The following is a 23,501-nucleotide window of genomic DNA, read 5'->3' as shown; positions in this document are numbered from 1 at the left end:
GAGACTTTCCACAAGTTCCAGAGCGTCAATCTGAACTGCTACAGAACCACGAGTCGCATCCTCGTGAACATCAAAAACAACCCCAGACCGAAACCAGTCGCCTGCAACCAACCGCGTGATGGCAATGGCATCTCTTTGACATACTGTGACGCTTCCCCGACCTCGAATTCGACTCTTTCTTGAATTGCCGGAGCTCAGTGATCAGCCCCAGGTTGTTCCCGTCAGACCCCTCGCTGTCGAGACCACTGCACGCGAGCAGCCTCTTCCCTCCTTGGACTCTGTCTACATCTCTTGTATGTCCTCGATACACTTGACATGATCCTCCTCTTCTCCATATGTGGCTTGAACATCGTGGGATGGGCATATCGATTGACATTGTATCCCTCAGAAACCAGACTCACCTGTTGACTTCTCGAGATCCGACACATGACGGCCAGGCACAACACCGAATCTCTGTTTTTCTCCGCTCCCGTCACTTCTCCCTCCCGCCTACTGCCAATACGAACCATCGCAAGATCATAGAACACGCCCCCTATCGACTACGAATTAACCCCCGTCCTCTTACCTCCCGATGACGACCGCTGTGGCGTCGCCCCCTAGCTTCCCAAATATATCCAGGCTCAATTGGAATGGTCTAAGCGGCACAGGAGGTGGGTTTTCCGCAATGAGCACTGACGAAGTGTCTCGGATGTTTTTACCTCAGCGTAAGACTGTGCAGAGGAGCAATTCGTCTTCATCACTCTCATCCACAAGTTCTTCTGGGTCAACGGTCACCCTTACCCAGAATGACGGCTCGTCAGAACCCGCTCACGGACCAAAGAAAAAGGCAAGGGGAGGGTTCTGGCCTGTTTCAAAATCGGAATCGACAGCGAGTGTCTCCAATGCGCGGGCAAACGGGTCGCTTCAGACCGCTATTGGAAACTCTTTGGTAGGAAAGAGTCCAGTACAGCCAGCGCTGCCCAACCCAAGCCCTACTGCTCAAGTCAATGGGACAAGGATCGTGAATGGAGCGGTCACTGGTGAGCCAGCGGCAATTTTAGCGCTGTTACCGATGAATGGAACGTTCGAGAGGAAACAAATCAATCTTCCCTTCTATCCAGAAGTACTTCGGATAGGCCGACAAACGAATGCGAAGACTGTTCCAACTCCGGTGAACGGATATTTCGACTCCAAGGTCCTGTCACGACAACACGCTGAGGTGTGGGCCGACCGGAGTGGGAAGGTGTTCATTAGAGATGTCAAATCATCAAACGGCACATTTGTCAACGGACAGCGACTTTCACCAGAAAATCGAGAATCTGAGCCTCATGAACTCCGCCAACACGACACACTAGAATTAGGCATTGATATCGTCAGTGAAGATCAAAAGACCATTGTTCACCACAAAGTCTCAGCCAAGGTTGAATATGTGGGTCTGCCTGGGACGACCAACAACGTGCTCGACCTTACTTTTGGCGACTTGGATCCTTCTCATGGCGGTGCTCTATTGCCATCACCTGTAAGTTCACCAATGCTTCACAGTCGAAGCCGGCCCGGGGGACCGGCTACGAATGGACGGGCTTCGGCACCTTCAAGCGTTGCAGGCAGCCAGATGAGTTCGATTGCGCAGCAACGGATGAACATGTGGGGGGCCACGCCGTTGAATGTGGAACAACTGGTCAAGACACTCGCCGTAAGTTACTTCATGCAGCTATCAGGCACACCAGAAACTGACATTGAGTGCTAGATGGAGATGCGGGCAGCAAGACAGCAGGCGGAGGAACTCGACCAGGCTGGCGCTTTTCTGAACTCGTTGTTGACACCAGGAGCTGAGGCTCCTCGGCTTCAGCCCACGTCAAAAGAAGTTGCTCCTCAACGGCAATCCAACGGACGTGCGAAAGCCCCCAAGATGGAGCATATGGCCCGCTTCGCCGATCCCCCAGCACCACCGCCACAACAACCGCTCCCGGAGAAGCCAGACACCTCGAAAGCAAGCCCTGTCGCAACTTCATTCACGAATCTTCTGAAGCGCAGCGAAACCGCCAAACAAGCGAACAATGCGTCACATTCTCCTACCAATGCTCAAAACAGTCAAATGCTGTCTCTCATTGAGGCGCTATCTATTGCCAAAAAGGAACTCGACTCTCAGGGAGCTCGCGTGAAGCAACTGGAAGATATGCTCAGGCAGGAAAGGTCTGCCAGAGAGGATGCTGAGGAACGAGCTCGGAAGCTCGAACAACATGCGGCATCACGACCAATCTCAGCCGTTGAAGAGGAATCAGAGACACCGATAGATTCCAATCACGACAAAAAGGCTGTTGAAGAGGAGGCAGGACATGACACGGACGGCGAGCTTGATGCAAGAACGAAGAATCTACAACAGAATCTAGACCAAGTCTTAGGAGAGATGCAGAGACTAAAAGCAGACGTGGACCAATTTCAGCGTCGCGCAGAGACAGCGGAAGCCGATGCAGCCAACGCCCGGAAAAGCCTCGCCGAGATGATTGATAAGATCCGAGAAGAGAATGAGAAAGCAGAATCGTCCGCAAGGAAGTCTCATGAACGACAATCAGACGCCCAGGAGGATGAGAGCGCCGAGGGCACTGGGGCAGAAGTCGAGGAGCTGAGCTCGAAACCCGTGGTCAAGTTTGCACAAGCGAATGGGCACGTCCGCGCACCAAGGCTACCTGAGCATCTTGAACGGGCCGTGGCAACAGTTCTACGGGACAAAGGCGGCAATTCAGACGCTATTGCTCAGTCAGCACCATATGTGTCTATGCTGGGGGTGGTCCTGATTGGAGTTGGATTAATGGCCTATCTCAACTCCTGGCAAAAGTCGGAGAGATGACGCATCGACGCAAGAAAACCGGGATTTTCATTTCGTTGGACATACTACCTCCTTCATTTCTTTAGTCGGGTCATCGGTGCCCCAAGTCTCACTCGTTTTCTCTCCAGCATGGTATCGGGCGTGGCGTTAGAAATGGACAGACTCAGTTCCAAGGGCGGAGATACTGCCCATGTTCGGCTGGGGGCCATACACAGGCCCATGTCGAAATGGTCGCGGAGCACGGCGTCAAAGATGTGTCAAAATGGAGCGTCAATATCTTCATGGCTGAGGCCACAGCAAACCAGCAAACAGATTGTGGGCGAGGCGTTGGTCATGGAATGCATGAGAAAAAGATCTGGGCGGGATAGGCGTCATGTATATATGCACGTCGAGTTAGGATTGTTGTCAGCCTTATTGCTCTTTTTCGAGGCCCTCGAGGCTAAGACAAGGTCCGACGAGTCCAGTCCAGCGAGCTAACATGAAATGATGATACGAGCTTCAAGAACCGCCACGGCAAGGCTTTTAGCGTATTTTATTCGTATTGGATCTTCTGTGCGAATAGCTCGTGCTCGTAGGCAGTGCCAGGCATTCGGGTGATCTGCCCCTGACCAGGCCGAGTTAATAGGGGTGCGATAGCGGGAGGCCGGGTGGGAGGAGGATTCCGTGTCTTGTACGGAGTACCTTGTACACGAGTAGGATAAGTTTGTTGAGCCTCACTAGCCCTACTGGCAGATTCAGATACTCCATCTCAGGGACTATTATGATACACTTGTAGCCGGGTGGTTATCAGTTGGGAAAGGGGGGCGTGTTGAGTGCCCGCGGCGCTCCAGGCCAACCATGTTTTGCTGCCCCTTTTCGGCGAACGAGATGGCGGTGGAGCTGAGCCAGTTGCTCCATCGAGCCATCATCAACTTCGGCCTCCGGCGCATCATTTTATCTTTCGTTTCCATCCGTCAGTCTGGCGCTCGGTGACGGCAGCGTTACGCCATGGGTTTGGTCACTCCCTGGCCTCCGTCCGCCGTATCTGTATCGTCTTCGGGAGCCTGGATGTCAAAATGACGTAGGGAAATACCTCGTACACATTGACGCACACTCCGCAGTTCTTTTCGGGGAAGCCGTTGGCCTTGTCGTTGGCTGGGGTCTCAACGCCCAAGGTAACTTCCGCTCATCCATCGGGGCCGTGGTTGATATCAACCTATGGCGGCCCCAACACGCAGAATATGACTATCCTCTCCGCCCAGGTGGCCGTTGCAATGCTTTGCTTTGTGTCTCTTCGGTAAGTGTGTATCTTCCGGCGGCCAGCCAGGCTCATACCATGAAACCGATCACGCTGCGTTGTTCAATGCTTCCAAAATGGCAAAGGCACCTTCGAGCTGCCACATACGGGTCGAAAAAGGCTGGGTCACGCACCGATCAGGTCTCGGGAGGTTGTTTGCAGAGGCGCTGGTTCGCTACGCCTGTCGACATCACTAAGGCTGCAAATCAAGATTCGGCCGACCCTAGGGAAAAGGTGGTGATTCTAGGTAGTGGTTGGGCAGGTACGGTACCCGTCGACCGCGATCCAAGAAGTATACTTACTTGGTGTGATCAGGTTATGTCCTGGGCCGCCAGCTGGATAAGAGAAAATACCGCGTCGTTATCGTCTCGCCTCGCTCCTACTTTGTCTTCACCCCTCTCCTCAACGACACCACCGTTGGGACCCTCGAATTCCGAAACGTGCTCGAGTCCGTGAGAAAGAGAAAGAGTGGCTTGGAGTACATCCAGGGCTGGGCAGACGACGTCAACTTTGCGGACAGGACTGTTACCATCGAACCTTCAGTGCTGGATCCGGATGTAGGCCACGCGATGACCGGGCCAAGGAAACCGAATGAACAGCAGACGTCCAGCGGGTACGCTGTGAAAGGCGTCTTCCCTCATGGACCGTGGCAAAAGGAGGTGCAGATGGGTGGGACGGGCTCCCATGAAGTTCCTACATTTCCCATACACTACGATAAATTGATCATTGCCGTGGGCACCTATAGCCAGACGTTCGGCACCAAGGGTGTGCGTGAAAATGCATGGTTCCTAAAGGATGTCCGGGATGCCGTTGCCATACGCCGTCGCATCCTGGAGTTGTTCGAACTCGCACGATTGCCCATCATCCCCGAAGAAACCAAAAAGCACCTCTTGCACTTCGCCGTTGTTGGCGGTGGTCCAACGGGCATGGAATTCGCCGCCTGCCTGTCGGATCTGCTGAGAGATGACCTGTCCAAAATCCACCCGGAGCTGATGAGATTCGTCCGCATCAGCCTATACGACGTTGCCCCCAAGGTCCTCCCCATGTTCGATGCCTCACTCGCCGACTACGCCGTCAGACAGTACAGACGTCAGAACATTGAGATCAAAACCTCTCACCACGTTGAAGAACTCCGCAAGGGGTTCCCCAACGACGAAAAAGCCCGTCAGGATCAGGCCAGTCAAGTCAAGGGAAGAGTATACACGATCCACACGAAAGAAGAAGGCGACGTCGGCATTGGCATGTGCGTGTGGTCCACAGGGAACATGAACAACCCGTTTGTCGTAAAGGCGCTCAATCATGTGCGTCGGTTCCCAACAGAGTCGGCACAGATCACCCAGGGTAAGGTGAGCGACCCGATGCAACGACAATGGATCATCCAACGTGATGCCAGAACCGGCGTCATCTTGGTGGACGACCACTTTCGGGTGCATCTTACGACAGAGTGTGCCGAGGGCATGAAGGAAGATGAAAAGCCGAAAGCGTATATGAAAAATGTCTTTGCACTGGGCGATACCAGTAAACTGATGTCAGGAGCCCTGCCCGCGACGGCGCAAGTCGCGAACCAGCAGGCCCTCTGGCTTGGGAAGACACTCAACAAGCACCCTTCACCTGAGGAGTTTGGCAAGCAGAAAGGTTTCACATTCAGGAACTTGGGCGTCTTGACATATCTCGGCGGAGCCAAGGCCATTCTTCAGGGAGGAAACGGAAACGGCAGCAGTGGTGGTGCCGCCAAGGGGATCAAAGGGCTGGCCGCGTACCTCATTTGGAGAGGAGCTTATCTCACGATGACGCTGAGTTGGAGGAACAAGTTCCTTGTCGTGGTGCAGTGGGTGGCTGTCAAGGTGTTTGGGAGGGATGTCAGTCGATTCTAACGGGTTGGGATGGACAGTTGGGTTTCCGGGTTGCCGTTCTGGGAATATGACAGGTTTGGAAAAGCCGATTGCTTGGGCCGTGTTAACGCGGCTGAACAGAGGTAGGGATAGGCGTTTCTGGATCCAGGATGTGGTTATCATAAGCTATCATGGGTACATGTATGGACAAGAGGCGGGAGGACAGTTCCAAAAGCGCTGAAATAGATACACACATCCTTCCTACCTCTTCAAGCTATCATCTATCCATTACAACAGGGGTAAACACAGTGCCAATCGAGGCTGCCAACACTTTCTTTCCTCTGGAGACACTGGCTTACGGGCTGATTATGGCTCGTGCGTCTGTCGTCCGAGTGGTGGAGCCCTGCCTCCAGAGTAACGTTGAACCTAAACCTCTCTATATCACTGTTCTCGACCGACACAGAGACGCACCCCAGAGACCCTCGAGGCATCGTCTTAATAATTAGATGCAAGGCCTTCTGGGCTATTACCTCTTATTGGAAATACCACTCCCGCCCGCTGCGGAATCTTTCCTTTAGTGCTACTATGGAGTTACAGGCCAATGAAGGAGGTTTTATCTCTCTCTCTCTCAGCCCTCTCGACATTATTCCTTCGCTAGCAGATTGGAACTTGGCCTGGGGGCCATGCGATACCTTGGCTTCAGTAAGCCGGCTAGATCGAAAGTTACTGCAAGGTGTGTTGGCCGGATGAATGTGTATATAAAGGTGAGCGAACCTGCGATGCTGTGCCACGCCCTACCCCCCTCCTGCCCCGCCTCGCATTCAAAAGCAAACGCCAGAAGAAAAACAAACACACATCCTGCCCTCATCTTCAAGGCCAAAACACAACGCAGCAGCATCCGAAAAGCCATGGCCGAAATCGTCTCCGCCGAGGTCGCCCACAACTTGGCCTACGGCAACCTGCTCCGGGTGTTCAGCAACCGCGACGAGGCGTCGCGCCTCCGCGCCGTCCAAGAGACGTACCACGCCGACGTGACCTTCTACGAGCCCGACTCGGTCGCCACGGGCCACGACGGCGTCAACAGCAAGGCCGAAGGACTGCTCCGGGAGAGAGCAGGCTGGGGCTTCGTCCCCGTGGGCAATGTGCAGAGGAACCACAACATGCTCTATCTGGCGTGGGGGTTCGGCCCGCAGGACGAGGCCACGGGGGAGGTGGACGTCAAGGTCAAGGGCGCAGACGTCCTGCTGGTGGACCACGGCAAGGTCCGCACCTTTTGGGTCATCATAGAGGGTGTAACCGATTCCAAAGCCTGAATGTGTCGAACGCAGTGTGTCTGTCCCCAGAACCGGTACATATTGTCGTGTCAACGAAAGGAAGAGAAACGTAAAGGAAAGGCACCCTTCTTGTGAATGTAGGAACTTTTCTCATTTTTTGGGGATTGTTATGGCTTGGTCTATCTGCTGCGGTTGGGCGGGTCGCTCATGGCATTGCTGCCAGTCGCACCTTTCCACCAGTCTGTCCGATAGCCACGCGATTTGCGACTTTGCCGATTTTTCAAGTAGCCTTCAAGACCTTCGCATGCACCAGCTCACTGGCACCCTTCGGCACAGGATGTGCTCGCGTCAAACGGCGATTTCTGTTTTGATGTACTCTGTCAAAGGTGTTGTTGGTAATCATCCAAGGTTCGGCAGATTGCACATGGTCACAGGGTGTCATAGCCCGTGAGAGGAAAGTATTGTCACATGTTCCAAAGCACTTGCAAGAGACTGCCTCTCGTGTCGTTGGGCGTTCAAGCCTTAGCGGGCCAGCAGCTGCAGTACCAGTGGTTGTTGCCAGTGGCAGAGCAACCAGCCGCCATCTCTTTGTCACTGCAACCCTTCATGGCACTGCTGTCGCACACGATCTGGGATTGCTCGTTGCTATATAACGCGGTTAGTCTCTGTTCAGTGGTATTACAAGTGGTCTGGAGAGTCTTACCAGGTGCAGAAGCGAAGACAGTTGTCGCCGTTCAGCTGGCCGTCACAGGTGGCAAGGTCCCAGGCCATGGCCGTGTCAGGGTTGGCTGCATTTCCGGTAGGGTACTGCAAGCATGTGTTAGCTTTGAGGGACAGATTGCGAAGCCGGAGACTCTGTCAGGGAGAAAATGGGACTCACACAGCCGATCTCCATGGCGATCTCGGGGTTGGGAGACTTTGGCATGAGCCCAGCAAGAGAGACAGGCGAGAGGGCAAGGAGAGAAGCAACAGTGAGCATCATCTTGGACTGCATTCTGAAGACGTCTGCAGTGGTATTGATGTTGATGTTGATGTTGATGGTATTGGCGATTGTTGACAAGAGTCTCGACTGTGGACTGTTGCAAGCGAAAGCGAAATTGTTGTGTTGTTGTTAGAGAGAAGGGCTCTGAAGCAGTGGAAGGAGATATTTATACCATGGAGGAGGCAGACGTGAAGATCGTGCGTGAATGTTGATTGATATCCACAACCAGCGACATACTGGTGATTGATCCTGTCACTTAGAAGAATCAAATAGAATAGCAACCCACCTATGATAGCTACCTTTACACAAGTGAGAACACACAAGCAAACAAAGAGGTGACGGTGACGTGTTCGCGAAGTGCCGGTAAGATTTGGATGCTTTCAATGAAACCAGAGGGATTGATGATGTGATTTGTATAACAGCTGTAGCAAGCAGGGAGCAGGAGCAAGCTGTCCCTTTCTTCTTGTCACCTCTGCCTGATATTCGATCACTGCCCTTTCACTCATGAGACGGTTGCCCGGATCTCTGACTGGAATCTATGAGCCTGCTCAACGAATCTGTAGTATCTTGGGGGTTAGATAGACTTCGGCATAGAAGATGAAAAAGACACGTGGTAATCAATGGCCAATGCTGTGCAAACCATCCGGATTTCCCAGGGCCAGTCTCTTTTTTTCCCTTGGTGTCCTGGGAGGCTGGCGATAAGCCGAATATTGCGGCATTATTCCATGAAGCTACTCCATAGCAACATTCCCAGAGTCCCGTAACCAGCGTAAGGACGTCTTACTTCATTTCCGGGTTCGAAAGGCTCTCCCACGGATGCCCAGTGCTCGCCTCCTGTTGGGGCAATGCAGGCGTATATAGTCCAGCAAGACACCTTCACCTTCACACGATCTTGCTCGTCTAGAATCGCGTCCTATAAGGTGTGGTGGACTTTATCATAACGACAGCCGACCGTGTCCTTCTCAGAGCAGACAGTGGGGTTTTCTGCGTCTTTCTTTGCCTTTTCCACTTACGTAGATAAGTCAAGCATTCAACGTCCCATCCATCTTTTGCGACAGCAATTGCATCGGCAAGGCAGAGTGCAACGACTAGCCTAGCGCTCCATCCGGTATACATCAAAAACGCGGATGAAGAAGGAGCGCGCCAGAGAGTCCACATGGGATTGAGGTTTGAGCAAGGGTACTGGGGATTTGGAGAGAGGTTGCTCTCGCATAACATTCCCAGTGGTTGCACAAAGCCACGTGCAGCAGACTGCATTCAAAGTGCATTCGTGGTTATGCAGAGGCGGGATGGGATCATCCGTGGAGAGGTTGCAGTCCGAGCGATGGGAACGGAAGAGATGTTCCATTGACGGTCTGGAATGGAGATGCCGCGTGGAGAAGAATCTGAGTCCACCTGAACAGCTTCAAGGAGATAGGTAGCGAGCGAGCGAGGTCGCTCTCTGTGTATCTGGTGATTCCACAGTACTCGGTAGTGGTGGAGCAAACACTGGGCACCAGACTGCGCCGTGGCTCGCAGCGACCTTCCCTGGCCGTTCGGGGAAACCTCGTTAAACCTCGTCGTCATCTTGCAGAAGATTTCGCTTTCGCTTTGGCATCGACTGGCCCGCCTCCGTGTTCACATCCAGGTCTCACCAAGATGCTCCCACAACGTCCATCCCACTGTCCCGTCATCATGCTACGCGATATCCGGTGACAATTTGGTCCAACAAACCCCCCATGAGAGCTCCGTCAATCTCCCACTCCGACGTTTGCCACCGTCGCCATGAGCTCCCTACTCAACCCTATTCACAGCGCGAAGCAGAAATGCCGCCCCAAACACCAAGTCCTTGTCCTGAAATGCTATCCCAAATACCAGAAGAATGTTCAGGAAGTCAAGCCCATGTCCTCCGAGCTCAGCTACCTGCTCTATTATGCCTCCACTCGCCGCAACAAGCTGCAGAAAGTCGGCGCATTCCTCGAGAAGAAGAACGCCGGCGACGTCTGGAAAGGAAGGCTCGGGTGCGCATCACAATGTCTCTACCACTATCGTTGCTAATCAAGCTGCAGCAATGTCCAGGTGACCCTTCAGATTCTCGCTGCCATCATCGAGAAAGCCCCCCGCGACCTGTCTCTTTATTCCAGATCCGTTCTCACTATCCTCGATTCTGTCCTACGTTCGAAAGACGTAAACATGGTGGAAGACTCTATTCCTACATTTGAAGCCTATTGCAAATACGTGGACGTCGCCTCTCTCACGGCCGATCAGCAGCGTGCTCAGCAATATGTCTCCCTCGTCCAGCACTACACTGGGTTTGCCTTAAAAACGAAACCCTCGGACAGAAAACAAGGAGACTCCATCCCACTCTCTCTTAGATGGCGGAAAATCGGTCTCCGCGCCATTCGGGCCGTCGTGGCCTCTGACGCTTTGGCTGTGGACTCCAGTCGACAACTGAACCTGGTCATGCCTGTGATCCTGGAGAATATGTCGCTGGAAGAAGAGAATATACTGTCAACATTGCAGCAGCGGGCAAAGACAAGCGAGAGGATGGACGACGAGACCGCCAGGAGGAGGCGTATGAGTATTGCCACAGTCACAACCGTCGACACCATTGATGGCGATCCTGCTGCCGCCGTGGAGACCACTGCGGGTGCGGACAAGGTCGCCGAAGAGGAGGTTAGAGCTCTGGCATTGAGATGCCTGAAACAAATCTTCTCTGTAGGCATTGGAAGTACAAGGGGTCAAACAAGGTTGGCAACAGCTTTGACCCTGAAATTCATTGCCTCAAAAAATCCGCCCAAAGTCACGCCGGAAACATCAAGAACCGGCAACTGGGCGACGTCTCTGTTTGAAGCAATTGCGCGATGGACACCTGTACAAGATCGTTTCATTATCGTTGTCACAGCCATGGAAACTCTGGTTAGAAGCCCCATGGCGGAGGGGGTCCTGGAGAAACAGCTGGTCCTCACAACCATGATCGATTGGCTTCTCAGTTCGCCTGTCAATCTCATCGGATTAAGCGTCATGGATGTTCTACTCGGTTTCATCCAGCACATGCTAGTTCTCCTCCAGCTTGGTGGACCCAACGCTCGCGTCACGCAGCCACATCGAGAGGATACTCTCGGGTTCTATCGAGAAGCCAAGGAAGCATTCGATCCAAGTTCAGTCTTGACCGACAACAAGATGTCCCGGACGCTCTCCAAAGAGTTGACAGCATCGCCCGTCCGGCAAGAATTGCTCGAGAGACTACAAAAATGCATCGCGTCTCTTTCCAACCACATCTACTACACAGACCAGATCAGCGACATGCTGACAGCAATTCTGGCGCGGCTGAAACCATCACCCCAGTCTGAAGTCCCGACATCGGCAGCTGCTATCAACGACCCAGCAGCCGCAACGAAAGCGATTGCAGAGTCTGCGAACATACATGAAGACGCCAACACCTCTACATTCTTTTCGTTTGCAACGGCGCGGGTCACTGCTTGCCGAGTCATCAAAGAAATCTTGGTTCGCGCCAATAGCAGGCGAAGCGCCATGGGTGCGCCCATCGAAGCACGTGCACGAGTCGGAGTGCAAGTGTGGGAAGGCACTCAGTGGCTCCTTAAAGACGAAGACAAAGAAGTGAGATTTGCATACGTCGACGCGCTGTTGGCTTGGCTCAAGCTCGAAACCAACAAGAGCGACTTGCTTCTACCCCGAGATGGCAATCGAAAGCAGACGCAGTCCAAGAAATATCAGGGCGAGAATGGTGTGGCCAAGAGGGCCGTTTCCAACGCATCTCGCAAAGAAAACAAACCTACAAGATCCAATTTTCTTGCTCTCTTACATCTCGCTGTTTACGACAGTATCCTGGACGATGTCGAAAACGAAACGAACCTCCTTCTTCTGTACCTCCTCCTAACCAAATTGGTTGAAAGGCTCGGAGTTAATGCGATCCGCAGTGGATTGCCTATGATACTCAGACTCCAGGAAACAGCTCTCAATGGGGAAGTTGTCTCCACCTCAGGAAGAGTCAATGTGGGAAGTGTTGTGCATGGCTATCTGTGGACTATCGCGGACAATTTTGACTTTGAGACAAGTCCACCTGGTCATGAAATCAACGCCGAAATCTCTCGGAGGAAACGGTTTGGAATTTGGCTCGACAAGGTCAAATTTCCAGCGCTGTCTGTCGAGGACATCAGACATCTTCGAAAGGAGACGGAGAAGACCCCAATCTACAATGAAGAAGCCGTCGAAACCATCAAGCCGTTCCTGTCGGTTGTAAACATTGTGGAGGAAATAGCGACTGCATACGACAACGCTTTGCTCACACCGCCAACCTCTGCCCCAAATTCGCCTGGAAGAGTCTTCTCTGTTCCGACTCTTGGATTTGGTTACGGTTACGGAGCCGCTCCTCAACCGAAGGCGTCCAGAGAGGATCAGCTTCCGCAGAAGGTCAAAGATGAGATGGCTGCAGGGTGGAGCAGAGAAGCATGCATTGCTGCGGTTGAAAAGGAAAGTGCGGCATCTGTCACAGGATCTCGAACGGGGGCATCTTCTATCCCTAAACAGCACCTTGGCGTCAATGGGGCTGCTCGTCCGTTCGGCTCTGTGAATGGGAAAGAGTCAACTGCGACGGCAAACGGCACCACAACCCCAACTTATGGCCTGACGGGCGGATTAGGAAGCCTCACTCAAGTCCGAAGGGCGAGCGCCACTGGTTCACCTGCAAGGGTCCCGACCACGTCCAGCAGAGAGTCGACGGTCAGGGTCACTGACTTGAAAAGAGCGCTGTCCGGATACGGCGTTACAGGAAGGCGGCAGAGTCCCCTGCGGAGACCGCAGGCTGGTTCGCGCAGGAGTACAGGAAGCAGCGGAAGCAGCAGCATGCTTAGTTGGGATGAGGCTGACGACCGTAATCCATCCTTCCTCGACGTCGCAGCCGCTGGTGATCCAACCGAGCAACCTCTCGATAGCAGTCCGCCGAGGCCACAGACGTCATCCTCGGGCAATCCCAAGATGGCGGACCAGAGAGATGCGACATACCATGACCAAACAACGCTACCGAGTGTTACAGTTGATCCTCGTACGGATACGAACGTCCCGCCGGTGCCAAAGATCCCGTCAACGCTCAACCTTCCTGGTACCTGGCCCCGTGACGCTTCACCAGCGCGACCTGCAGAGAGTTCGCCGGAAACAGCCGTCTCGGCCGTGCCAGAAAGCCCGAAGTCACGAAAAATCACAGGTAAAACGTATTCAACGTCACCAGCGCGAGAAAAACAAAGCCTCCGGAAGACGTCCCGGCCAACAAGCCGCAAGGGTGCGACGCCACTATCTTCATCTCCGAATGAGAAGTTCGATTTGGGATCACTGTTGGCGGCCATTCCTATCCCTATAGCAGAGGCAGCAGGGGATATGCAGAAGGAAAACCGAACCGGCCGGCTCATACGGCCTCCTTATTGATGGATTGTAGTAATGAGAAAACTCTGGATTGTACATTACTGGGCAATGGCTTTGCTGGCCATGAGTTGTGCAAAATGAGCGTTCCCTGTTGTTTCTATTGTGTTTGGTTGTTTGTTCCAAGTTAGACTCGCCGAGAGTTTCTGCGAGATACTGTCTCTATGGTGAAAATTCAATCAAGTGGATGGATTTGAAGACTCATTTAAGATGTAAACCCGACGAGGGCGGGACCAGTCCGTACTCTGCTGTCGGTTTGTGAGATTTATAGAAATCGAATGACGATATACACGTCATTTGAACAGCGACATCGTGACACCTGGATTCTGTCCCGTTCATTGTCCTCTCTGTGACCCTTCCTGACTTCGAAACTGATCCCGAACTCTATAAAAAAAGTCACCGTCCCCCGATGACGGTTCGCGATCAGTCCGTCTCTCCATACCCCCCATTGACGCAGGTCTCTCACGATGGTGGATGCGGCGCTTTCAACTCTTGTCGAGCCAGTCCGAGCATCTATGCTCCTAGATGTGGAGGGAGGTGGTGCCTATTCAAGGGACCTGAAGCTGGGAGAAAGTCTACCGGCAAGTGAGATGATGGGTCTCCAAATTGAAGGCCTCGACACGTCATTTGGCTCTTTGTGGAGAGGCGGAAGGGTCATTGGAATTGGGTCGACTGATAAAGAGGGGGATAATTCACCTAGAAGAAAGGTATGTGCTCAACTGCATGGCCTATTAACAGTAATGTGCATGGGTTGATGCTCTGAGATGGCCCTTGAGAAGCTCAGACAGAGAACAACTGACCGCATCATGAGGAATCAGAGATCGTTGATCTTACAAACTCTTGCCGCCGCACTCCTCAGCTCCCAGGTACGAGTCTCCGCGACTTCAACCGTATCGCCGAATGTATACATCGTGACTCCTCATACCTCTCAAACTATTCCAATGCTCCATGTTCTTCTGGCAAACACTATCTCTGATTCTCAAGCCGCGATTGAGCTCCTCAAGCCTGTGCGACTCTTACAATATTTCGACCTCGCGGGATTGGCAGAAAGCTTAGGGGAGATCAGTCAAGATCTCTTCCAAAGGGCTCATGTGACCAATAAGACGACTCCTGCGGAGCTATACAGACGCGCCCTACCCAGAGATATCGTCTTGATCCAGGGTTTGGCCCAGACAGTGTCAGCCACGCATCGTCGGAGTGGCCTCGTTCAAAGCAACGCGCTGCTCGGGGATATGATGAGGAACACTACGCAGATTTCGCGGATATCAAGAGATGTCCTTGTCCTTGTAGAAGTTGCTCTCGAGATCGGGGCAGCGTATGACCTCCAATCGCGTCAGGAGGGAGCAAAAGCCAGGAAGGTCCATGCCACAATCCAACTAGAGTCTACCTTTGTTGGCTCAAGCGGTGAGACTTTGAGGCTTTACTCTGGGCATGAATCACTAGCGAGGACACTGGAGGCAGCTCTCGATTGTATCGTTGTAGCGCATGACGGGTTCGGGCGAGTCAAAGAGAGCAGGAGACCTAACGAGTCCGGAGAGCAGGTGGTTGAGGTGGTCAAGGATCGAGTTGGTGACTTGATGGGCGTTTGGGGCCTTTGGAAAGGAGGATGATCGCGTCCGGAAAGCATTTCGAGATTGTGAGGTGCGCCTTCCAACGCTTCCAGTCGACTAGAGGCCACCATTCTTCTCCGAGACTCTTGCGACCAACTCTTCCCTCGTCGCCGGATTCACCGGGTTACGATACACCAATATCTTACCAATGAACATCGCTAACAGTCATTTCAGCGTTGTCGCACGCTCCGGAGTGCCTGTCATGCACGCTGCTGTCTTACCTCCCTCAGGCAAAGTATTGTTTCTGGACAAAGTTGAAGACTACTCAGAACTGCGACTGCCGAACAATCGTTGGGCATATTCCGCGCTCTACGATCCCGATACGCACCATCTTACTCCACTGTCTGTCGCGACAAACCCCTTTTGCTGCGGCGGGACCTTTCTGGCGGATGGCCGGCTTATCACCGTCGGTGGGAACGCTCCCTTGCTCTGGCTCGATCCAACAGTCGAGGATGGGTTTGATGCGATTCGGTACATTGGAGATGAAGATGGCAACTATCAATGGAAAGAGCCCGGCAATAAGCTGGCCTCCAACAGATGGTATGCATCCGCACAGACCCTGGCGGATGGCACCGTTTTCGTGGCAGCGGGCAGTTTGAACGGACAAACCCAGAACAACTTCAGCAACAATAACCCCACCTACGAGATTCTTGATACGAACGGTGTCAGCGAAGGCGAAAATATACCGATGGATATCTTGATCAACACAATGCCGTACTAGATGTACCCCTTCCTGCACCTTATGCCCGACGGCTCGCTCTTCATTTTCTCGGACACCTCCTCCGAGATCTTTGACGTGGCTGCCAACGAAACCATCAGGAAGATGCCCGTTATGCCTGGGCTGCACCGAACCTATCCCAACACCGGCGGCAGCGTCATGTTACCACTGCACCCAGGGAACGACTACAAGCCTGAAATCATGATTTGCGGTGGGGGACAAACACAAGCGATTGACAGCGGGTGCGAATCAAGCTGCGGAAGGTTGAAACCTATGAGCCAGAATCCTCGGTGGCAGATGACCGGGATGCTAGGGCCTCGGGGAATGGTAGAAGGGATCCTACTGCTCGATGGCACTGTGCTCTGGATCAACGGCTGTCATATAGGCGCACAAGGATTTGGACTGGCGACCGACCCGGCCTTGGAAGCCCTAGTCTATAATCCGAGATCGTATACCTGGACTGTATCTGGAAGAACCTCAATTGCCAGGCTTTATCACTCTGTCGCCTTCCTACTCCTGGATGGAACAGTGCTCATCGCCGGGAGCAATCCAAATGAAATGCCAGTCACGCTGCAGCATGTTGAAATCCATAATCAGTACAAGGCCTTTCCCACGGAATTCAGGATGGAGATTTGGACGCCGCCATATTTACGGGGTGGCAAGGCATCTCGAAGACCCAGGAACATCAGCCTCTCGACATATACCCTGGCGTCTGGTGCAAGATTTAGCATTGAATTCAGCACCGTGGACGAGACCGAGACGCTCGACATTGTTCTCTACAGTGGAGGCTTCGTCACACACTCAGTCCACATGGGCCAGGTGATGCTGTACCTCGAGAACAACGGTTGCGAGAGCTTGAGCGACGGTCGAAGGAGAGTTGAGGCGTGCATGCCAGAAGGGATCAAACTTGCCCCTGGACCGTATGTGGTGTATGTGGTTGCCAATGGCATTCCCGGAGTCGGGCAGTTTGTTACCTTGCGCGTTTGACCTGCGACCGCTTGTTTATTCTTGGTTTATTGCTTGAATGAGCAGTATTAATGTAGGGCATCAGGACGGACGACGTTTGATATTCCATTAGCACATTCTGATCGAAGTCAAATCTTGTCGTTTTCAATGTTGTGCAATTTTCTTCTCATGCTCCACCGTAAACCTTAGTACGTTCAAATATGCGGCAAAAGGCGTAGTTACGAGAATGCGAGCCTCGAAATCATCCACAACGCCCAAAGTGTTCGCACGTCCATTGCCTGCGAGATTTCCAAATGGCAGAAGATCCGCCGAAAGTACCGTCGCCAGACCTGGCGCAGGCAATTATCCCTAGTGTCGACGGAAGCACAGATCTACCCTCCAACACCACCGCGGGACAAACATCAGAACCAGCCCCGCGACCAGCGCAAGATGGTGAGGGCGACTCAGTCATGACTTCGCCCACTGCGCCCATGACCGCGGCGTCTGCGCCAGTATCTACTCTCCCAAGCACCACGACCGGCGGACCAGTCCCCCTCGACTCGCCCTTACGCAGCACGCCAATCCACCCGTCCCTGCCGTCGGTGAAAGTCCCCGAGGCCGCACTGACGAGCAGCGCGCCGAACACGAACCCGATAACCCTGCAGCCGTTCACGGAGGCCGAGCTGACGAAGCACGGGTTCGGAAAGCTCCGGGCGCAGATTTTTGCTACGGCGGCGAACAGCGGGGGAGGGCTGGGCGAGAGGGAAAAGGAGGAGATAGCCCGCATGCGCGAGGAGACGGCGGCGCTGCTGAAGCAGAAGCTCGACGAGCGGGAGGCCCGGGTGCGCGAGATCGAGCGCGAAATGGAGGAGAAGGAGAAGATCCGCGAGGTGGAGAGGAAGGTGTTCCGCAAGAAACTGGCCGGTGGGAAGGAGATGTGAGTGAGATCAGAAGGGAAAAATTCGCCCTCGGACCCCCCGTTTCGTGTCGAGCGGGCGGCTGGCTGGCTGCATGGACTGGCTACAGTAGCTGGAGAAGAGAGTCGTCCATCTCATTCCCCAGGCGTGAATGGCTCTGAGATGCTCTGGGCAATCAATGTCTGCGCACTACGGCATGGAAAAACACCTAGGTTGAAGGGCGGAAAGGCCAAGCGTTGCAATTCTATGGATGGCGGTGTGCTCTATTACGATGAAAGTCTATGGGTTCAACAAAACCAGATCCCGTCTATCCAACTCCTTGATCTATCCAGCCGAGCGCCGTCGTGGAAGCAAGACGCCTCTTTCGCCCGGAACCTCACGCGGCACAACAACAGAATTCAGAAAAGCCCCTGGGTGCAAAGCACCCAACAAAGCAAAGACCAAAACAGCAATTTGTATGCCAGTCCCTCCCTGACTCCCCTGGCCAGCTCCTCAACCGCATGTCCCCCTTCCTCAACCACACAACGTCAATGTCAAGTCGACGGCCTCCCGACAGTCATGCTGCTGTCCCCAGTCGTTGTGCACATTGTACGAGGCCATACAGTACTCCTCCCCGGGCGCACAGTGCAGGGGGACACAGTTGCCCTCGACGACGTCCGGGGTCAAGGTCATGCCCTCGTCCTTGAAGGCGTGCTTGATGGCGACCTCGCCGACGTAGGCGCCCAGGCCGTCCTCGTCGCCGATGATGGCTTCGCCCTGGTGGGCGTCTTCGTCGAGCCACCCGGCGTCTCCAGCGTTGACCATGCTCAGATCGTACCAGGTCCGCTGGAAGGAGTCGTGCCAGGTCCACTCGAACTGGACCGGCGCCGTGTTGTCGGAATCGGTCCGCCACAGTTTCCAGCTGACGCCCATGCGCGGGTCGTGGGCGAAAGGATGCGACAGCCCCTCCTGGGGTTGGAGGATGGAGTAGATCTCCTCCGGCGGGCCCTCCACCCCAGGACGGGGTCCGTGCACAATGTTGCTGTGCACGATGAAGGGGCAGTTGTTGTACACGACGGATTGGCCCAAGTAGCCATCACCGCGCCCGCCAAACTCAGCCGGCGCGCTGGGGTCGGTACCGGCGCTGTCCTCGGGTGCCGCCGCGGCTTCGTCTGCCTCTTCAGGTTTTGGTTCGGCGGCCTCTGGCGTGGTTGTTTCGGAGTGCCCTTCGGACGCACCGGCTTCTGCTTCCCACTGCTTGTTTGCAGGGGCTGCCGGCGCGTGCTCCATGGCACTGTGGCATGCGAAGGCAGAGTCCTCCTCCGCGGACGGTTTGATGCCCGCATCGTCGTGGTAGGTGGGCAGGGCCGAGGCGAGGAGGCTCATCGCGGCAACGCCGAGGGTGGCCGCGGTTGCGACCGAGAAGAAACGCATCTTGGCGACGGTGTCGATGAAGTCCTCAAAAGACGTTGACTGTGCGAGTTAGCCTCCCTGTCGTCCACCATGTGTTTCAATTGTGTTCTGTTTGAAAGAACTAACAGACGTGCAAGGAGCTCACAATGGCGCCTGCCGCAGCCACGATTGACCCAATAATGCCCCCGACGCTCCACAGTGGCATCAAAATGTACTGGATGATTTGCGTGAACATGAATCGTCACCGCGTGGATGTTCGTTTGGGAAGGCGAGGGAGAGTGTTGCCGGTTGTGTTTGTAAGGACAATTTGAGGCTGAAGCGTTCCTGGATGGCAACGGTGAGGGTTGAGGGAAGGTGAAGGTGCAGATGAAGATGAAGAATGCCTCTCGAGCAAAGGCAGGGGATGGATTGCTGCTCTCTTTATAGTCCCTGGCCTTCGGTCGGTCTCGTTGCAGAGTTTTGATCGGCATTTCTTCCTCTGGATTGCGCGACCAGGGCGTTCCTGTGGTCCATCTTCCCTTTCGCTCGCGGGTGCGACTCGACAACGAAAAGTCTTGGGGTGGGGGGTGGATGTACATGGCCTCAACAACGCCGTGGCCGTGTAATGGTGTCTACCCCCGTGCAAGCTTTTGCAAAACGTGGAAGAGTAAATAAATGGGTGCTCCGCCCAGCAATGCAAGGCTGAGAGCCTCGACGATCGCGAAAAGGGGAAGAAGAGAGAACCAGAATCGAAGAACACGAGTGGAGTAAACACATTCCTGATTTAGGGTCTCTCTGGCTCTCTTGTCAGTTCAGGTCTCGCGTGGAATCCATAAGAATCTGATCGTCGCGCTCAAAAAGAGCCAGGTTCTCGAGGAGTCAAGAGCACGAGATCCATGGATCCTGAAAACAAAAAAACAAAAAAAAAGGGGGAAAGAATTTGGCTTTTTTTGTTTCTTATTTTTTTTTGCTATTTTTGACCCCCCATTTTCCTTTCGCTGTAGTAGCTGAGGTACGGAAGATCGCAAAGGGGGCTCCAATGGGCAAACATCTGTGGCTCGCGGTCTAATCCGCGCAAAATCCAAGGCTCTGCCGTGCGCCAAGTCGACGAGGTGCAGTGGTTCAGGGGGTGGTAGTGGATGAGATGAGCGAGTGAGGTCGAGTGAGTGAGGGAGTGGAGTTTGTTGGGCGCGCGCAAGGCTGGGGAGGAAAAGGGGAGAAAGACAACAACGACAGCAACAACAACAACAACAACCACGACCTGCGCACAGTTGTACGGTACAGTATTGAAACTTATCTGGTATGACCACCACGTGCCACTACCTCCTAGGACAAGATCCTGTTGAAAAATACCAAGGGACTCGGTACCAGCCGGTGTTGCGCTGCAAGTGGAGTTGAGTTGATAGGAACAATATGCTTCTTTTACGGTCAACGTAACAACAAGGCTCCGAATGGCGTGGGATCGCTCGCGGGGAAAAACTTCGGCCCTACATGCTCTAAAACGAGCTGGCCACGGTCTCATGTGTTCCTCCTCTTGGAATACTGAAAAAGGGAAAGATTGTCTGCGAGCGGAACCAAATTCGGAATTTTCAGGGTATCATTGCCGTACGTAGGTATGCATAACTAAAGAAAACAAGGATATATGCTGCTGGGGCAGCTGAATAGATGGGAAACAAATTACCAATACCCATCCGACTGCACAAGCCTCGTCCCAGCCAGCCCGCATTGTCCAAGACCATTTCCATACAAGCGAGACAGAGTACCCAGGCTGCAACTTTTCCCCTATCAACCCTCACAAGCCCTTGAATCAGGCCACATCAGCAGTCGCAGTTCGATCACGAAGGTCGCCCTTCTTTTCGTCCTGCTCAATCGCGGAGCTGGAGCTGTCCACTTCCGTGTCCTGAATCTCCGCCTCAATAATAGGACCGTGGTAGAACCTCTTGCCGCGGAGGTACCAGTACACCATGGCACACAACAGGATGAAGGCCAAGAAGACGATGGCGTAGTTCATGTTGTCTGCCGTGACCGGTCGGATCGTGGGCATGAGGAAGATGATGGAGACAAACAGTGTCCATGTACATGCCCACAAGTTCACAAAGAAGGAGAATTTACCCAGATGCCACGGCCCAGGCTCGAACTTGTTGAAGACGAGCTTGCAGAAAATGGGAATGACGTACGACCAATCGAGAGCGATGGCGCACACGTTAAATACGCCCGCAATCGCAATGTACGAGCCCAGAGCGATCAAGTTGATGGCAATGCACCAGAAGATGCTGATCCACACCGCGTAAAGTGGAGTCCCGGTCCATCGATTGATGATGGTCCAGACCTTGGAGAAGGGAATCAGGCGATCGCGAGAGAAAGCAAACACAGTCCGTGCCAACGCCTGCGTTGCCGTCCAGCAGACGAATTGCAGAATGAGAAAGGCCGAAACCGTGAAGAAAATGCTGGCGCCCTTGCCCAAGGAATTGTAGAAGATTTGAGCAACGGGCTGATAGATCGGAGAGGCGAGGATTTCGGCGGCATCTCCCATGCAGAAGCAGAGCACGATGTTGAAAAGCCATCCGAGAACGTAGGTGCAGATCATGGCAAGGGAAATAGCCCACGGGGCTTTGATCTCGGGCTCGCTGATTCTGAAAGAGGTCAGCGTACGCATCTGGAAATCGCAAGGGTGTGCATGACTTACTCCTCAGTAATGTGGGCCGTGGCATCATAATCCGTCATGGTCCACGAGACTGACAAGAAACCAAACAAGAAGGACCATCCGATAGGGGTCCAGCCGGCGCTTCCCTCCACATGGGTGAAAACGTAGCTTGCATCGTGCTTGTTGTCGGTCACCGCGAGGAGGGCAACCGCACAAGCAATCAGGACCCCAAAGTGGTAAATGACGTAGGTCTTGGTCATTTTCTCCATCCAGTAGGTCGAAAGAGAGTTGACCAGCCCACAGAGCACCGTTAACGCGGCCATGACTCCGACCGTCTGGTTGGTGGTGGGAAACCATTGAAAGTCGCGACCGATAGACACTGCGGCTAGGAGAAGTTGAGCCGAGCCGTACTCAGACGAGGCAACACCGGCGACCTGTCCCAGGAGATTGATCCATCCGACGACCCAACTGATGGAGGGGACCCATTCCTTCGGGGCTAGTCGAGAAACCGTGTAGTATAAGCCACCACAGGTTGGATAGGCGGAGACCAGCTCGGCGACGGAAAAGGCAATGCACAAACATCCAGCACCTGAGATCAGCCAGCACCACACGACCGAGGCGGAGCCACCAGCTTCGAGCGGATAGATGAACGTGGTAGCAGTGGTCGCGAAGAGGCCGGAAATACTGACGGCGAAGGAGAAGGTGGAGAGGTAGCCGAACTCGCGCTTGAAGACCTGTCGGGTGGTTAGAACAGCCTCGTTCTTGTTACTCAAGGGCGGCAGTCCGCATTCCACATACCGGCTTGTATCCGAACTGCTCGGCAAGAGCTCTGTCGGCCGCATTCAGCTCGTCCAACTGAACCGTCCTGCGCCGACCTTGAGCATCTTGAATCTCAACTGTGCCAACGCTGTGTCTGCGCAATTCGCCGTCATCAATGGGGCCTAGGTTTACTTCTTTGTTGGCCATGTTCGTGGAGTGAGTGATATTTCCGAGTTCTCTTTTGTGTTCAGTCCTTCGCTCGAGACCAGTGGGAATCCTTGTATTTGTAGAGCAGGGTGTTGGCGTATGTTTGCAACGCAACGACTGATTTCAGCTCAGCGCCACTTGCGATAGCGAACAACCCGTTTGACACAGGTGCAATAAAAGGTCACTCTTTCATCCACGTCGGAAATCGATTGCATGTGCCGCTTGTTGGTGATGCGGTTGAGAGGAGTGACGGCCCGAGTGGTACGTTCAACTACGAGCTGGTATGGGTCGCTGAACAACGCAGCGCACAGTCTGTCGATCGGTTTATTGGGACAGAGAGGGAGAGAATAAGAAACAGAGAGTTTCAGACAAGCCTGAGGAACAAGAAGGAAGAGCGAAGGCGGCTAGCTTTCTGCGATGCCGAGGACGCTGGTGAGGCTTGATCTGCGCATCGTAGCATTGGTGCAAGGACATGGGACTCTCGGCGATGGCGGTGGAGGTCTGATGAGGTAGCCATGATGCCAACTGGGACCCGCCGGGGATGGAGGAGGAAGAATCTTCGATAGAGACCCGGGGGCGGCGGTTCGATTGGGCAGATTCGACAGAACGAAGTTGTCAAACACGATGGCGTGGGATGTGAGTGGACGAAAGGGACGAGAGATGGATCGCGGTGCCCGCCACGAGAAGAGTCTCTCTACGTAACTAGGGCTTCCAGCTGCATGGGGCGACAACCTTGAGCAGGGAG

At 53.9% G+C, this 23,501-nt stretch overlaps 10 protein-coding genes across 10 annotated transcripts; 7 read left to right on the top strand and 3 right to left on the bottom strand.

Annotated features, from left to right (window-relative positions):
* The first annotated feature begins 41 nt into the window (after positions 1–41).
* On the top strand, positions 42–3,358 carry PV07_10794 (uncharacterized protein). The gene is made up of 3 exons (XM_016398155.1): positions 42–293; positions 389–1,672; positions 1,727–3,358. Exons 2-3 carry the CDS (start codon positions 572–574, stop codon positions 2,825–2,827), a joined length of 2,202 nt encoding a protein of 733 aa, XP_016245346.1. The 5' UTR covers positions 42–293; positions 389–571; the 3' UTR covers positions 2,828–3,358.
* A 410-nt stretch (positions 3,359–3,768) lies between these two features.
* Positions 3,769–6,219, top strand: PV07_10793 (uncharacterized protein). Its single transcript, XM_016398154.1, has 2 exons — positions 3,769–4,344; positions 4,398–6,219. The coding sequence occupies exons 1-2, from the start codon at positions 4,122–4,124 to the stop codon at positions 5,954–5,956; spliced, it is 1,782 nt and encodes a 593-aa protein (XP_016245345.1). The 5' UTR covers positions 3,769–4,121; the 3' UTR covers positions 5,957–6,219.
* A 514-nt stretch (positions 6,220–6,733) lies between these two features.
* PV07_10792 (uncharacterized protein) lies at positions 6,734–7,379 on the top strand. The gene has a single exon (XM_016398153.1). It carries the CDS (start codon positions 6,823–6,825, stop codon positions 7,225–7,227), a length of 405 nt encoding a protein of 134 aa, XP_016245344.1. The 5' UTR covers positions 6,734–6,822; the 3' UTR covers positions 7,228–7,379.
* Positions 7,380–7,703: 324 nt separating this feature from the next.
* PV07_10791 (uncharacterized protein) lies at positions 7,704–8,405 on the bottom strand (the record flags this gene model as incomplete). The annotated part of the gene is made up of 4 exons (XM_016398152.1): positions 7,704–7,833; positions 7,892–7,995; positions 8,069–8,264; positions 8,359–8,405. The coding sequence occupies 4 exons, from the start codon at positions 8,403–8,405 to the stop codon at positions 7,704–7,706; spliced, it is 477 nt and encodes a 158-aa protein (XP_016245343.1).
* Positions 8,406–9,736: 1,331 nt separating this feature from the next.
* PV07_10790 (uncharacterized protein) lies at positions 9,737–13,908 on the top strand. The gene is made up of 2 exons (XM_016398151.1): positions 9,737–10,170; positions 10,219–13,908. Exons 1-2 carry the CDS (start codon positions 9,935–9,937, stop codon positions 13,589–13,591), a joined length of 3,609 nt encoding a protein of 1,202 aa, XP_016245342.1. The 5' UTR covers positions 9,737–9,934; the 3' UTR covers positions 13,592–13,908.
* A 441-nt stretch (positions 13,909–14,349) lies between these two features.
* PV07_10789 (uncharacterized protein) lies at positions 14,350–15,195 on the top strand (the record flags this gene model as incomplete). Its single annotated transcript, XM_016398150.1, has 1 exon — positions 14,350–15,195. The coding sequence occupies one exon, from the start codon at positions 14,350–14,352 to the stop codon at positions 15,193–15,195; it is 846 nt and encodes a 281-aa protein (XP_016245341.1).
* Positions 15,196–15,343: 148 nt separating this feature from the next.
* On the top strand, positions 15,344–15,916 carry PV07_10788 (uncharacterized protein; the record flags this gene model as incomplete). The annotated part of the gene is made up of 1 exon (XM_016398149.1): positions 15,344–15,916. One exon carries the CDS (start codon positions 15,344–15,346, stop codon positions 15,914–15,916), a length of 573 nt encoding a protein of 190 aa, XP_016245340.1.
* Positions 15,917–16,911, top strand: PV07_10787 (uncharacterized protein; the record flags this gene model as incomplete). Its single annotated transcript, XM_016398148.1, has 1 exon — positions 15,917–16,911. The coding sequence occupies one exon, from the start codon at positions 15,917–15,919 to the stop codon at positions 16,898–16,900; it is 984 nt and encodes a 327-aa protein (XP_016245339.1). The 3' UTR covers positions 16,901–16,911.
* A 1,377-nt stretch (positions 16,912–18,288) lies between these two features.
* On the bottom strand, positions 18,289–19,402 carry PV07_10786 (uncharacterized protein; the record flags this gene model as incomplete). The annotated part of the gene is made up of 2 exons (XM_016398147.1): positions 18,289–19,227; positions 19,313–19,402. 2 exons carry the CDS (start codon positions 19,400–19,402, stop codon positions 18,289–18,291), a joined length of 1,029 nt encoding a protein of 342 aa, XP_016245338.1.
* Positions 19,403–20,725: 1,323 nt separating this feature from the next.
* PV07_10785 (uncharacterized protein) lies at positions 20,726–23,388 on the bottom strand. The gene is made up of 3 exons (XM_016398146.1): positions 22,589–23,388; positions 21,833–22,524; positions 20,726–21,779 (listed from the first exon to the last, which is right to left on the bottom strand). The coding sequence occupies exons 1-3, from the start codon at positions 22,754–22,756 to the stop codon at positions 20,954–20,956; spliced, it is 1,686 nt and encodes a 561-aa protein (XP_016245337.1). The 5' UTR covers positions 22,757–23,388; the 3' UTR covers positions 20,726–20,953.
* Between the last annotated feature and the right edge of the window lie 113 nt (positions 23,389–23,501).

The sequence above is a fragment of the Cladophialophora immunda genome, assembly GCF_000835495.1.
Source record: "Cladophialophora immunda strain CBS 83496 unplaced genomic scaffold supercont1.6, whole genome shotgun sequence".
Lineage (NCBI taxonomy): Eukaryota > Fungi > Ascomycota > Eurotiomycetes > Chaetothyriales > Herpotrichiellaceae > Cladophialophora > Cladophialophora immunda.
This window is presented reverse-complemented; position numbering and strand designations above follow the sequence as displayed.

Coding starts and splice junctions, on each gene's coding strand:
- PV07_10794 (XM_016398155.1), top strand. CDS start 572: ATGACGACCGCTGTGGCGTCGCCCCCTAGCTTCCCAAATATATCCAGG. Junction 1,673..1,726: donor AACTGGTCAAGACACTCGCC/GTAAGTTACTTC, acceptor ATTGAGTGCTAG/ATGGAGATGCGGGCAGCAAG.
- PV07_10793 (XM_016398154.1), top strand. CDS start 4,122: ATGAAACCGATCACGCTGCGTTGTTCAATGCTTCCAAAATGGCAAAGG. Junction 4,345..4,397: donor TCTAGGTAGTGGTTGGGCAG/GTACGGTACCCG, acceptor TGGTGTGATCAG/GTTATGTCCTGGGCCGCCAG.
- PV07_10792 (XM_016398153.1), top strand. CDS start 6,823: ATGGCCGAAATCGTCTCCGCCGAGGTCGCCCACAACTTGGCCTACGGC.
- PV07_10790 (XM_016398151.1), top strand. CDS start 9,935: ATGAGCTCCCTACTCAACCCTATTCACAGCGCGAAGCAGAAATGCCGC. Junction 10,171..10,218: donor GTCTGGAAAGGAAGGCTCGG/GTGCGCATCACA, acceptor ATCAAGCTGCAG/CAATGTCCAGGTGACCCTTC.
- PV07_10785 (XM_016398146.1), bottom strand. CDS start 22,756: ATGGCCAACAAAGAAGTAAACCTAGGCCCCATTGATGACGGCGAATTG. Junction 22,525..22,588: donor AGCAGTTCGGATACAAGCCG/GTATGTGGAATG, acceptor ACCACCCGACAG/GTCTTCAAGCGCGAGTTCGG. Junction 21,780..21,832: donor ACGGCCCACATTACTGAGGA/GTAAGTCATGCA, acceptor GACCTCTTTCAG/AATCAGCGAGCCCGAGATCA.